This window comes from Aulonocara stuartgranti, assembly GCF_965226115.1.
Source record: "Aulonocara stuartgranti genome assembly, chromosome: 7".
Classification (NCBI taxonomy): Eukaryota; Metazoa; Chordata; class Actinopteri; order Cichliformes; family Cichlidae; genus Aulonocara; species Aulonocara stuartgranti.
The window spans coordinates 47,328,247-47,342,582 of record NC_138945.1 but is presented as its reverse complement, the minus strand read 5'-3'; the positions used below and the strand labels follow the sequence as shown (position 1 = coordinate 47,342,582).

At 40.8% G+C, this 14,336-nt stretch overlaps 2 protein-coding genes across 6 annotated transcripts in view; one reads left to right on the top strand and one right to left on the bottom strand.

Annotated features, from left to right (window-relative positions):
• Positions 1–493: 493 nt before the first annotated feature.
• Positions 494–5,092, bottom strand: cUnh11orf58 (chromosome Un C11orf58 homolog). The gene is made up of 5 exons (XM_082538518.1): positions 4,892–5,092; positions 3,728–3,811; positions 3,533–3,593; positions 3,213–3,322; positions 494–1,048 (listed from the first exon to the last, which is right to left on the bottom strand). Exons 1-5 carry the CDS (start codon positions 4,943–4,945, stop codon positions 824–826), a joined length of 534 nt encoding a protein of 177 aa, XP_082394644.1. The 5' UTR covers positions 4,946–5,092; the 3' UTR covers positions 494–823.
• A 2,100-nt stretch (positions 5,093–7,192) lies between these two features.
• Positions 7,193–14,336, top strand: part of LOC309711405 (transcription factor SOX-6-like) — a 109,449-nt gene continuing 102,305 nt past the window's right edge. For 2 of the 5 annotated variants that reach the window (XM_082541700.1, XM_082541701.1), the window contains exon 1: positions 7,193–8,080. The gene's annotated coding sequence lies outside the window, so the exon portion shown is untranslated. Of the gene's footprint in view, positions 8,081–9,185; positions 9,440–14,336 lie in introns of those variants that run through there. The other 3 variants (XM_082541704.1, XM_082541703.1, XM_082541702.1) reach the window with 3 other exon arrangements.

Here is a 14,336-nt window from a genome sequence, read left to right as displayed (position 1 = left end):
GGAGATGCTCTACTGCATCCAGCACAAAACGTTATCGTAATAACTCTGCATTAGGACACAGGCCTGCATGTGGGCCTGAAAATCACAACCAGTATTTTCTACACCATTCTCTTCACTGATTTTACGGACTTCTTTGCGATCCACTCTGACACCAGATTTCTTCACTTTTTAGTCACATTGTGACTTTTCATTATTCCATAATAGATCAACCAAATCTGAAAAGAATGAAAATTTAAATCTTTACCCAAAATGGAAATTTTAAAGTTTTCTCAAATGAATTATTGGAAAACAAATGTGGTGCAGTTTTGCTGCTCAAGCTTTAATACTGATGCCCAAAACTGTGGATAGAAAAAAAAAATCGTGCTGAAGAGAGACAATATTTTGGTTTTACATTGAGACACTTAAAATGAGTGTAAAATTGACTTGGCTGCAGTTTTGAACAGAATGTTCAAAATGTATTTTTCAGTCCTATAAATCTCATATTCCACCACGGTTTTAACTGAAAATGATTTTTATTGGTTTTCAAGAAAACACAAAATTCTCCATTTGTATACCAATCAAAACTAATGCCAGGGAATCCTGTTTCATTCAGCACAATTCATGGCAAATGCAGTGACTGTTAAAATGTCCAAACGAAATAAAAACTTGATCATGTGGTACTGCCACTCAGCCTGCAGACTTCATTCTTTGACGACATGCACACCAGAGTGTAGTCTAACGATTGGCTCTATGATGGATGACGGCCTACCGTTCAACATTTAACACCAAAACTTACAAACATAATATTACAAAAACTAATTCCTCCCTGCCGGTCTCATCAGCATTACGAGGATTTCACAAAAGCTGCTTTGTAGTCGTGTTTCAGTTCCTCGTTCCTACTGTCCGGGCTGGTTTCAGACTCCTCTGAAGTTTTTTCTTCCGGCTCAGGATCGCTGCCTTTGTCCTGAGCTTCTGTGGGCTCTTTCTCACTGGTGGACTTCTCTGGCTCAGCTTCTTTTGTCTGTCCATCCACTGGTGGTGAAGGGATCAACTCTGGCTGGGTTTCAGACTGAGGATAAGAGAGCCAAAAGATGATTTACTTATAATTAGTATTAGTATGATATTACCAGTGTTGGGGAGTAACGGAATACATGTACTGCCGTTACGTATTTAAAATACAAAATATGAGTAACTGTATTCTGTTACAGTTACCGTTTAAAAGGTGGTATTTAGAATACAGTTACTTTGTTGAAATAAATGGATTACACTGCGGTACTTTCCTGTTTCATATTGTGGCGGGTCAGGACTGTTTGGGTTTTGTTTGACAGCTGTGTTCTGTTGTTCCAGGTGGCAGCGTTACAGTTGCCATGGTTACAGGGTGACGCTCTCTCTCTGCGTGTTTCCTGGGTGATAGAGGCCTTTTTGTTGTTGTTGTGCTAAGCTAATAGGCAGAATGCTACCGGTATAGCTCTAAAGAATGTAGCATCATTGGCAGTGTAGTCCGTGCTGCAGGGAGAATGGACTGCCATACGCGTTATGTGTCTGTGAGCGAGGGAGGGAGAAAAAGGGGAGTGGAAAGGTACGAGTTGTCATCGAGGAAAAACGGGAGCTGGAAGCATGTAAATATAATAATAACCACTGCAGCCAAGAAGAGTGCCTGACGAGCCCAGTTGTAAGTATGCTATTAAGACTCGACTGTACGCCGTGTTCGTGTTTTCCTCCAAAAACAATAAGTTCCGTTGGAGCAGTCTTTCAACGTCTCTCTCTGTCTCTCGCAAGCAAAGTTGACCCACACAACAAAGTAAAGCTATTTTTCGGCTACGAGCCGACAGGGACCCCACCGCATTAGTCAGAGGTCCCTTTACTACAGTTCGGAGTCGCGGACCTTCAGTAATAGTAATAAATCACACAGCAATAGTACATTCATGTAGTTGTAAACAGCATGATAATATATTAAGTAATCCAAAGTATTCAGAATACGTTACTCTCATTGAGTAACGTAACGGAATACGTTACAGAATACATTTTGGGGCATGTATTCTGTATTCTGTAATGGAATATATTTTAAAAGTAACCTTCCCAACACTGGATATTACTTCTGTTCACATGGAAGCAGGTTGCCTGGTAACAGAATATCCCAAAAGTCCAGAGTGTAAACAGATGTGCCTGCAATTTGGCAGATATTTCTGCCAAATTGTTTTGTCACAAATTATTATCAGCAATGCAATATGCAAAATATGGTTTCCCAATTAAAATGGAGAGTTGTAGTTCAAAAACTTGAAATACAATTTAGGAATGTAAACATTTACATGAAAAGAAATATAGAGTTACCTCCAAATCTGTCAAATCTTAAAGTCTAAAGCATAGGTGTGAAACTGGCCCGCAGCCTACTTACATTTGGCCCGCGAAGCCATACCAAATTACTATCAGAGCTGGCCTACTGGTATTATACAGCTAATATATATATCGTTTAGTATTAAGCTTTGCTTGTTCCATATTAAGTTTTTCAGCAAAACGTGTTTGAGTCCATAAGAAAAGATTCATTCTTATATCTGGAGGAATAAATATATTTCAATAAATATTAACGTTATCCCGCAACTTTGTTCCAGTTTTGAATTTTGGCCCACTGTGTATTTGAGTTTGACACCCCTGCTCTAAAGTATTTAAAGTATTACAATTTGGATGCTCGGTATCTTCATCAAGCTGCAGTTTTAAAACAAACATGAATAACAAATCATTTAATTTCATGTCACTTAAAAATGATTTGAGTCATCCAAAGCATTGCCTGTTTTGTCATCTGAGATTCAGAAGAATAGCAAACTAACCAGTTAGAAAACTGAAACAAGATGCTTCTGATATGCAGCTGTATTGTATCTTAACACAGCTTACTACACCAGTCATCTACAACATCATAATAACCACTGACTACTGACGTGAATAACACTGAGCATCTCCTTCGAGTGCAAATTAGGGCTGGGACTCATTGGGTATTGGCACTGAAGTAATAACAGCAACATACTAACTGCATCCCTCTGTGGCTCTAAGGTTGGTTTCAATACGTTTTTATGCTTAGACAGTGAAAAAAAGATATGTAGATTTTACAGGATGCGCACATAATAAATTAAAGGATTTAGCATAACATCCAGTTATAATTAAAAGTAAGTGTTTCTGGATCTACTACACCTTTGTTTTCTGCCTTTTTTCTATATAGTCTAGCATGTATGACCCCTCACCTCACTGAAACCCAGACCACAATGTCTCCGGTTGCGTCCTGACAACTTCCCATCCATTCCCTGCTGGTACTGCAGCTCCAGCTGCTCATTGATCTTCTGATCTTCCTGACCTGCAGAGGAGACACCAGTCACAGCAGGCACAACCAGCCAGTACAGCTCTATCCAAGAATGGATAGACCTGTGCGGCGGATGTGTGGTAGCAAAGCCGATTTAATTGTTTTGGGCGTAAGGATGACACAGCATGTGTGAGAGGTGCAGGATGACAGTTTGCGAAAGCAGAGCTAATACCACATTTTCCAAAAACTAAATAACAAGCTTACCGCTGCGGAAGTGAGATGTTGACTTGTGGTCACCAATGACAAGACGCCCAGTGTGTTCTTTCTGTAAAACAGCAACAGTCCCACTTTACCTTAACTGTCACAACTTCAGGCAGTGAAGCATGAAGTAACAGGGCCTATTTTTATTTTGCTTTGGTCTGTGAGTCTCCAATAAAATGAATCAAAACACAAACAAACCTTGCCCGCACCCATCAGCCGTAAAAACTTTTGTTTTCTCTCATCGCTTCCCAAATCAGCAGAGGCCCACTGTGTACCCCCATCCTGCAAAGGCAAACATTCTCATCATGTGGATGTTCAAACAAGAGCATCAAGAGCCAGACTGAATCAAAAACATGATTCTGATATCATTACCTTTAAAAAAAAGAAAGATTATTTTGAAACAGTCATAAATGTTTCTGATCAGCAGGGCTAGACGTCCCTTTTTCTGACCACACCTCAACTCACCTGTTTTTTTTGTTGTTCATTAATTATGAATTAAGGTGTGCATTATCTGCAATCCTGCTTTCAGTCCTGTTTTCATTAGTTTAGTTTATTAGCATGACGCCTGAAGCATTTTCCTGTTTGTTGCAATTTAAGCCACTTTTCAAGAAAAGATGCAAAGCATTTGATGGCTGAAGGTTGTTACTCATAGACAATAAACATGGCCTTATATCACTACAGCGTCATTATTTTGGGATTTTGCAGCTTTTTTTATAATATGCTCTTGCTGCACCACTGAGGTTTCTGTGAACCTAAACTCATCTCTGTTCACTCAGACATTTCTGTAACACGCTTTGTACCAGTGAAAGGGGAAATTCTAATGTTTTTCATTCTTTTAATTTTATATTCTATTATCGTCTCGTCTTTTGCATGTTTCATTTTTAAAAATTTATTTTTTTGTAAGGGATTTATTCTGTAAAACAGTGCAATATGAAACAAACAATGCATGTGTTATTTATCAATAATAGTAATTAAAATCAGGTTCAAATAGTGGTGACTTACACGTATCTCCATCGACAGCAATAAATGTGTCATAACTTCTTTTTTTTATATACACAAAATGATAATTACCCAACAATGACACCACAGTGACTTTAATATCTAAATAAAATACATAAGTAAATATTATCTGCTTACATTCGGGCCAAAACAAAGAGAAAACATAGTAAATATTATATCGTAGTTCATGTAATATAGTTTTGAGTCATCCTAAAAAGGGGAATGAGTTCAATAAACTTTCCTATTCTAACAATCACGCTTTGAATCCCAGCGTTAGCAAACCTGCTACAGCGACGCTAGCCGTTCCCTGGTGGTTCGTAGCTCTCGCCCAGGGCTAGTTTCGTTTTTAAGCGTTTTACTCACTTGACTGGGAGACGCCGATCGTTTTGTTCCATGCCTGTCCTCTGGAGAGCTCATTGTGAACGAAAACTTTAGAAAAATATCGACAAAATATCATGCCACCTAGCAAAAGCTAGCAGGCTATGTCAACAATCCTGCTATCCCCACTTCCTGTGCAGTCTTCTTCGTTTGTGTTGCTGCTGGTTGTGTCGACTCTGTGCCGCCACACTGCGGAGAGTTCTCCTCACAACAAAAACTCGTCATCAAATCTACTTAGCGGTTATTTCCTGGTCTCTCTCTCTCTCTCTCTCTCTCTCTCTATCTCTCTCTCTGTGTTTAGATAGAAACTTAGCACAAAAAGTGAGGCATTGTTGTAACAATGCTTCTTGACAATAAATCTTATACTCCTGGAAAGCCTGTTTACCCCCCCCCCCCCCCCCCCCCTAAATGGTGTTATCACCTCTGTCAATTGTCATACACATTTACAACAGTCAGCCACTTCCTCCTCATGTTGGTCACCAGCTTGGTCACACTGCTGTGGTGTGGCATCCCATTCTTCAACTAGCATTTGTCACAAGTCAGCCAATGTGCTTGGTCACTCTGGAATAAACAGCACACCCAAACTGCTCCCACGAATGTTCAGTAGGGTTGAGGTCAGGACTGTAGGCAGGTCATTCCATCTTCTTCACTCCCAAACTCTGGAGGCAGCCTCTGGTAAACCCCGCTCTGTGGGGACAAGTGTTGTCATCCTGGAGGATAGCATTTGGCCCAATACTGCAGAGACCATATCTCTGCAATATTGGGCCAAATGATTGCCTCTGGTTGCAGAATCTAATCTCAATATCTCTGCATTGAGATTGCCTCCTGTGATGACAAGCTTAGTTTTTCAAGTGAGGGAGATGACGCCCTACACCATCACACTGCCTCCATCAAAAGTTGTTATGAGCCTTGACCTGTAGAAGACTTCCTGCGGTTCCTAAGTGCTCACAGATTGAGGGAACAGTCTTTTTGTCATGTCATTTTCTTGGGATGCCCACTTGATGGCCTGTTTCTGTCATCCCTCCTTGGAACTTGTTCTTTAATCTGGAGATGGTCCCCCCCCCCCCCCGGAAGTTGGCCTATGGCAAGGTTTTCAGGGACACAACCCAGCTACTCAACTCTGCTGCTCAACCCACAAATGCAGTGGAAATAAACAGGCTTTCCAACTGTATTTGATTATTTAATGCCAAGGAGCATTGAAATAATAATAATACCAATAATAATAATAGTAATAATAGTAATAATAATAATAATAATAATAATAATAATAATAATAATGATTAAAAAAAATCCGCTCAACATAAAGTTTTTGTTGTATTATAATTGTATTTTATAATTAAATTTGGACAAGCTGGAGTCAGATGAAGTCAGAAATTAAATAAACATTCAAAAACTAGAACATTTTTTTCTATTCATCAATGAAAGTAAATACCTGTATTTTGCGATCTTAACAATAAATAAAAACCCCAAAGTGTTTTGCTATTTTTCTGCTTTTTGAAATTTCAAACTTTGAAATTTCATGGACTACAACAGCAATAGTTATTTTAACATTAAACATATCGTTTTGATTAAAGGGCATACTATTGGATTAACTATCCACTAACATAAAAAAAACAAACTATTTTGGTAATTACCAATGCTGTTAATTTTAGGCCAGATATAAAATAAAGCTCACACTGAGTGGTTTCTAACATATTTATGTTTTTTATCTGATTAGTCATTTCCCTTGGAATCTCTTTAAACTAAAGCTTGAAAGATATTTTTCTACCGTCACATATTTATATGTAGCTGTTTTCAAAGCCGCCTTTGTGGGGGCACGTTTGGTTTAAAATTACGTTTAGGATGATCGACCTTCACTAAACCCGCCAAAAGGTGGCGCGAGAGTAAATATTAAGAAGACCCAGCCCAGAGGCGCTCACACCTCTGACAGGACCTCACACTTCATTTTTGCGAAGGACAATCAACGAAGTATTAAACGGGAAACTCGTTCATGTAAATGGGCTTAAAACGCTGCATCCACCAATCTCATCCCCCTCATGTATTAATTTACATCAAATATTTTTTTTCTTTAGGAAAATGAAGAATAGGCCGGATCCTGATTTACAGATCTCTTTTATTATTTAAAAACAAACAAACAAAACAACTAAACAAAAAACAAACACACAAGAGAGAAATATTAATATGCACAATTTGATGTTCAAATTGATTTTATATATAGTATATAAAATAATGTATACATTGATTTAAAAAAATATATTATATATACATATATATGTTCGTGTTATTGCAAAACAGAGTAAAAAACTTTCATTGGTATTTATTTACTAAAATGTCCCCCATCCCATTTTTTGATCAATATATTTTTTAATCCATATAAAACAAGCAGCTTAGCCTAATCACTGCGTGAGTTTTAGTTCTGGGTGATTTCTGATACAAAAAAAGAAAAAAAGTTTGCAAGGGGAATAAAATCACGGAGGAATCAAAGAAATCAAATCGCAATTTTATTCCTTTTTTAATCGCGCGGGTGATCGTGAGTTGTTGACCGGCAGCCTGGTGCGAGCATGCACGCACGTGCGCTCAAAGGCTGCACACACACACTGAAAGGAAAGGCTGGGACACGGGTGACAAGAAAAGTCAGGGGTAAAAAGTACCTGTACAGGAGTGAACAAGAAAAATATAGAATGGTTTACGTTTCATCAAACATAAACAAAGAAAGTGACACAGGCGGACAGAGACGGATAAATAGCCGAGGGAGAGAGAGGGAAGGAGAGAGAGAGCCAGAGGGAGAGAGAGGAGGGGTTATCCAGCCTCTGCCTCTTCACCCGACAGTGCCCCGCACTCTCACTTAAGCCGCCACACAGCGCTGGCCGGGAAATAACCTGAAATACTTTTGATTAAAAAGAATCCTCCGGGTGACCTCCGGTGTGACTCAGCGCAACTTCTGACGACGACGCCGAAGTGTCCCGGTGTACTTTCTGATCCTCGGCGGAGCGCAAACACGGAGTTACCAAAGTCCGCGACAGGCTCCAGCGATGGTGACTTTACGCACGGGATTTGGAAGCTGTTTGCACTGACTCCTGTTCTCGCCGCCGAAAACTCTGTCAGCGTCGCTCCCCCCAAAGAGTCGTCAAGTTTGCAAGAAGCACACAGCGCATGACGAACGACTGAATCCAGGTAAGACCCGTCCTGCTGCATCTGCGTGGAGGCGCCGGGATGGTCAGCCCGCGCCACCACCGGGGCTGCTCGTTTTGAAAAGTCCGTGCGCACTCCGCTTATCTCTTCTCCACAACAAACCGCGATGACAGCCGCAGACTCGGGCTGCAGGACTGTGCTTAAACCCCACAGCAGGACTGTGATTGGACCGCATCACCTGAAAAAGTAACTCCGGGCTTTTAGAAAAGTTTGGTGCTGTAGAGCTTATAGGGAAAAAGTTCCGTAGTCATTTTTATTTGTCATAAATGACTCAGATTTGGATCCAGTCACAGAATTAGATTGCAATAGGTTTGTAATTAAGTGATAGTAAGCTTTGTCAGGAGCTCGCCGTCTGTTACAGTTGTTTTCACACTGTTTGTATTATGATAATACTGCAAATCGTTTTCACCTGTAATTATATTTATAACAGCCACTGTAAAACCGCGTGCTTGTGAGGAGAGCCTAAACGGAACATACATATTTAGATATTATATAAAATTAACAATAAAGAAAAAAATTCTTTAAAAAATGCCAAAACACACATTTTCCAATATTTTTCAGCGCATTTCCACCTTCTTCCTTTAGTTTGTGTAATCCAGATTCAAGGTTATTTCCAGACATAAAGGATGAAATCGTGCAAGAAAAGCAGGCTAAACTTCACCCACCACTACATCCCTGTCACGCACCATTAACAGAAATGGATTAGCGGTTCTGTAGCACCAGAAAATTGTTCTATAGGCTTAGAGCTCATTAAAAGACATTTAGAAAGAGGTCGAGAGTTCAAAAACTTTGCATAAGAAGTTTTTGAGCTCATTATCTTGAGTGATAATTCTCAAGAGCCCAAAACGTGAACTTGAAAGCAGCATTTCCAGAACACTTCACAGAAATAAAGCCGCTCTTAAAGTCAGCCCATCGCTCAGGTCGGCTGGAGGATGCGGGCTGCTGCAGTTTCAGCATTTTCCTCTCCGGCCACAGCGGTGGCCCTCTCGTCTGTCAACGCGAACGCGTCGGGTACTACTGCCGGACCTCTGTGGTCCTCGTGCGCGTTCACGGGCTCGCCGCACATCCACAGTGTACTGTTCCGTCCGTGGCCGAGACTGTGGTGGTGCCCCTGCGTTTCCCCACTCGCTCTGGAATACAACCGATAGAAAAACAGACCACCGAGGCGAGAAACCCCGTCCTCAGGGCCTGAGCTGTTCCGGGGTCACGCAGACTGATCCTAGAAAAACCCGTGAGCCATAAATGAAAATAGACCCGCAGCACCAACACACAGATCCACCGAGACAATACAACCGGACAGGACAGCGTCCCGGGACGGCCCACGAGATAAGAAGTTAGTCCGTAAGTCTCCTTCCACCCCCTTCATCTTTTTCTTTACGTGGCTTTTTGCGTTTTTTCTTTTTGTACAGTGCATCTGAACTTTCTGGGAAAACACGAGTTTCAGTTTCACCTGACACTCGGACAGAGTGACGGCGCCGGTTATGTGTGAAGTTAATTGCGTGGGTGCATGAACTTGAGCCACACGGAGAGGGGGCAAGTTTCTTATTCAGAGCGGGGAGAGAGACCCGCTTCTCGGGCAGATCAGCGTGGGACCTTGTGTACCGTGTGAAAGCTTTTGGCCTCGAGTTCACGGTGGGGATGTGACAGAGAGTACAGGAGGACAAGGCACACGACAACGGCGGGCACCGACTGATAAAGTCACTTCAGGGTGTTCCCCGTATTTAGAGACACGCTACACCTCCGAGATAAGCCTCTGCTGGCCGGCAGATAAGGAGCTTTCAGAGAGAGAGAGAGAGAGAGAGAGAGAGAGAGAGAGAGAGAGATCACACGCGTGACAGAACGAGTTTAAAAACCACTGGAGAAGGAAGCCGAGTGTCCTGCTAACGGTTTTACTCATTCCTAAATAGCTGAAACCATATTTTCATCGCTTGTTGTTACGGGAGTTGTAGTAATAACGCGGAATTTCCCACTGTCTGCTGTAATTGTTAATTGTTTCACTCCTTCTTCCTTCCTTCTTTTTTGTTTTTGTTTGCTCATCAAATCACTCCTCTATTCACGCTTAGAATCGCCCCAGCTTGACAGATCCTCAGGTTGCCAGTTTGGACCTGCCCACGCGCAATAATGACAATTTCCAACAGGTTGTTTAATTGTTTGGACTCTGGCAGAACTATTTATAACCCCCCCCCCCCCAACCCACGCACGCACGCACACGCACACACACACCGCCACCAGCCCTCCTCCTTAACTCTCTTGTAAGTGAGAGTGTCTGTCTGAAAAACAATCCGAGGAAGGGGGGGTCCGCTGGAGTCGATCTCTTGTGGTATTTTGTTTTGAGCAGGTGGTGCGAGTTGAAGTTCCCTCATAAGGTAAAGTGGCATTAGAGGGTCCAAATGGCAGACTTATATATAGGCTGCCAATTCAGCACATTGTTCAGGACTGCATGGCTGCGCTTTCTCCGCTGTCTGACGGAAGACCTGCGGCTTTTTTTTCTCCTCCCCCTCTTCCTCTGTGGGAATCAGCCTTGACAACAGGCGGACAAGCGTGAACACAGCGGCTGAACAATGTGAAATGTCCATCGGATCTCGAGCACGTGGGAAATAATCGTCACCCGCCTTATAAAATATATATAAAAAACAATTTGATTTAGTCTGTATAATATTTTTACAGATTTAAAATACAAAACAAATGTTTTAATTCCGTCCTTGTTTTTTCACAGCTATTTTTTTTAAAAATTTAGTTCTATTTTAATTACATCACACCATCATTTGATGTGGACAGTCACATTTTCTAATTACATCTTCCTCTGTTCACTTCATCGGCATGCTCCTTGTTTTAGCTGTGATTCAAGAATCATCACATGACATTTATTTCCAACTGAATCCTGAAATGTTTGAAAATTTCAGGTTTCACTTCTTTTTATTTGTCTCACTGTGAAGCGTTGAAAAATGGGCTTACTTAGAAATCCAGCATTAATTTGATGTGCCACATATACGTCTTCTTCTTCTTTTTTTTAAGGATGCTGGGAGGCCTTTTTCCTGTGGTGTGATTCAGAGAGACTCTTTAGTGGCAGACAGAGGGCACAGTCGGAGGGGCAAAAGATTAAGAGATCTTACAGCTGTTAGAAAAAAGGGGGACAGAATAGAGTCAGAATTTCGGCACCAATCAGACACTTGCTGCAGAAGAGACCCAATTTTGATTTTTAGAATTTACTATAAGTTATATAAGTATATATATAATATATAAGTTAACTCTCTTTGGCATTACTGTTGTTTTAGTTGCATATTGAGCTTAACATCTATCTAACATCTGACCGCACTGTAGCAGATCCGAACGTTTCCATATGTTGTTTTTTTGGAGGATGTCAGTCACCTTCATTGGAGACCCATCTCTTCACAATTTTAAGCCTGTGGCCAATCTGGAGAGTCCTAATTATTTGTTTTCAGGCTCTTTGAAAAAGACACCAGCCCCCAAATTGGACATGTGTTGTACAAACACAAATTAAACATTTAGCCGTAAGTATTTCTCCCTGAGTCCTAAGTGCATATTAGTCAGCCTATACTTATCTCTGGCCCAACGGCACACCCAAATTGCAGTGTTGCTGCTGAAAAAGAAAGGTTGGGGCCCCAGAGAATGAGCACTTGAAACATGCTGGCAGATGCCCATAAGTTTCCCAACCAAAGTGGAAGCTTAGGTGTGTTTGTGCGCACAGTGCATGTATGTGTATGCTTGTTTAGTGCACTTTCACATCTTTTGTGTTTTTTGCGCTTGTCCAGAAAGAAATCAGACAAATGTGTGACTAATTGTTCTCACGCGTATTTTCACTGATTACATTGTGTTTTTGCACATGAGCGTGCACCACGGCAGTGTGTGTGTTCTTGTAGCACAGTTAGGTGTGTATCCTATAAAAGGATTTTCAGTGTGTTGTATGGTGCGTCCTTGTCATGAATTTCTATATTTATAACAAGACTTTCTGCCCGCACGCATGTATGTGCCTTCATTGCGAGTGTGTGAATGTGGGCCTGACTGGATGGACATCCTGCTCTATGGATTCGTCCCCATGTTTCCACCATGATATAACCCTGGAAACAGCTTCTTAATTTTTCCCCTGAGCAGAGAATAACGGGGTGCCATTTTCATTCTTCTCTCTCCTCTCTTTTGGTGGTCTCGAGGTAACCTTTTCTTTCTGCCGGTGAATCTCCAGCACCTGCTCCCAGACTTCCAATTTTAAAAGCTCAAAATAAGAGCTTACCTGACACATGCACTTCTTAATGACAATCTCCTCCATGCAAGCACACAAGACACACACTCTCTCGTCCATGTCACATTTTTGCATACAGTATGTAGTCTTTGCTCGGCATTATGGCATCTTCTCAGATTCACTGCGTCTCTTATTTTGGGGTTTCTTGATGCACAGAGGAGCTCAAACTTTCTCCATCTTCATCAGCTGTTTTCTGCCTGTTCTTTCTTTATGCATCGTGTGGCCAACCTTTGATGTCTGCAACATTAACATTAGCTCTTATATACATGCAAATGGATAGAGTAAGATTTCTAAATATGTGGTTTACACGAGCGCTTTGACAAATGGTTGTTGTACTGTTAACACGGACACAGACTAGGCCTTCTGCCTGAAGAGGAAAACTTCTAAAAGGTGGCTTCAATCCACCTTAAACCTCTTACTGCTTTTTTTTTTTAAACAAAAGCTCTTTTTAATCATATGATATGAATTCGTAAAACAAAAAACATTTGTAATTTTTTTGGTTCATTTTGAGATTTGAATGACTTGGCAGTGGACATGGCAGCATCGTTCTTGCTGCTCTCTTGCTTTTTCTCGTGTGGAAAAACTTACCATCACCGCTGACACGAAACAGAGAGCTGCCTTTTCTCCACGCTGCAAAAAGTCATTTTTGGAAATGTAAGAACTAAATTATTGAGGCAACATAAATCACCAAGCAAATCCAGCCTATGGTTTATACACATAAGAAGCAGTGCAGGATGGTATTTTACGTTAATGCTGAGACACTTTGTGCCCAGTTAAGGTATGTTTATGCATCCTTAAATGAAGCAGCTGTCATTCTGATTCCCCTGTGGAGACATATGTGTGAAAGAAAAAGTGGGATTTTATTTACTTTGCATTGTAGTCATGTTGCAATTTACAAATTAAATTGTGGCATCTGAAACAACCAGCTAACATTTTTACATTTACGTGATGACTACGATGTTAGGTAGTGAAAAGTGACTTGATGATGTTTTCATTAGGACAAAAAAGGGAAGAAAATCACATGAACTTAAATTTGTTTCTCAGAATTATGTTATTTATTTTGTGAAAAAAAAATCAACACAATTACATTACAAATCAGTAAATGCAAAAAACCCAAAGAAGCAGAAAAAAACAAAAAACAATTAAAAAAACAGGAAGATATAGCATTTGATTTCTTTTATATACTGTAATGTTGCAGCAGAAGAGATTCGTCTCAGTAGTTTTTCAGTGTTGCTTATGTAAAACCCATCACTGTAACTTTATTGTTTCTTAAAACAGGCTGACTCATTGTGAAAAAGACATGGCTGTTTTTTTTCCTGAAGTTCACCAACCCCCTAAACTTCAGCACACGCCAGAAGTAAATGTCAAAAACAAAGAGTACATCGGGATAAGTTAGATGATTGTGGTTAGCCTTTATTTTTGGTCAGGCCTATCTGATCGCTGGCTTTTTGAATTTCTAATAAGGCTAGAGGGCTACCAGGTGACTGACACAAGTGCTCTAGTGGCTCCTTATCTGTCAGTCAGCAGTCGTGGCCTTGGACTGTAGCAGCAGAGGCAGCAGATGCTTTGGCAATTACACTCCTGATGAATTTACAGAAGAAGGAAATCACACAGAGAAGCACGTTTTTCAATTCCAGGAGGTTTTTAAGTCCTTCCTGGTCCATCGGCTTTGCTTTTGCATTCCCACTTTCTCTTTCAGCCTTTCAGTCTTCCTCTTTCTCTCCTTTCCTTTCCTTTTGGGTTACATTGAACACTCCAAACTAAAGGTATATGAAGTGGCTGGCAGTAAAGATGATCAGCCATGACCCAGAGATTGGAACTTTTGTGTTAAAAATGTAAAGAAAAAGAACTTACTTTCTTCTTTCTGTAAACCAAAAACACTGTCATACAAAAAAAACCCTGTGGCACTCTACTTTGTCATGACATGAGTCGTATGATTGGTGGGAGTCTTTGCTATTGTCTACACTAGGGCCATGGTAA

Coding starts and splice junctions, on each gene's coding strand:
- cUnh11orf58 (XM_082538518.1), bottom strand. CDS start 4,945: ATGAGCTCTCCAGAGGACAGGCATGGAACAAAACGATCGGCGTCTCCC. Junction 3,812..4,891: donor GATCGGCGTCTCCCAGTCAA/GTGAGTAAAACG, acceptor TTGCCTTTGCAG/GATGGGGGTACACAGTGGGC. Junction 1,049..3,212: donor GTGGTCTGGGTTTCAGTGAG/GTGAGGGGTCAT, acceptor TCTTATCCTCAG/TCTGAAACCCAGCCAGAGTT.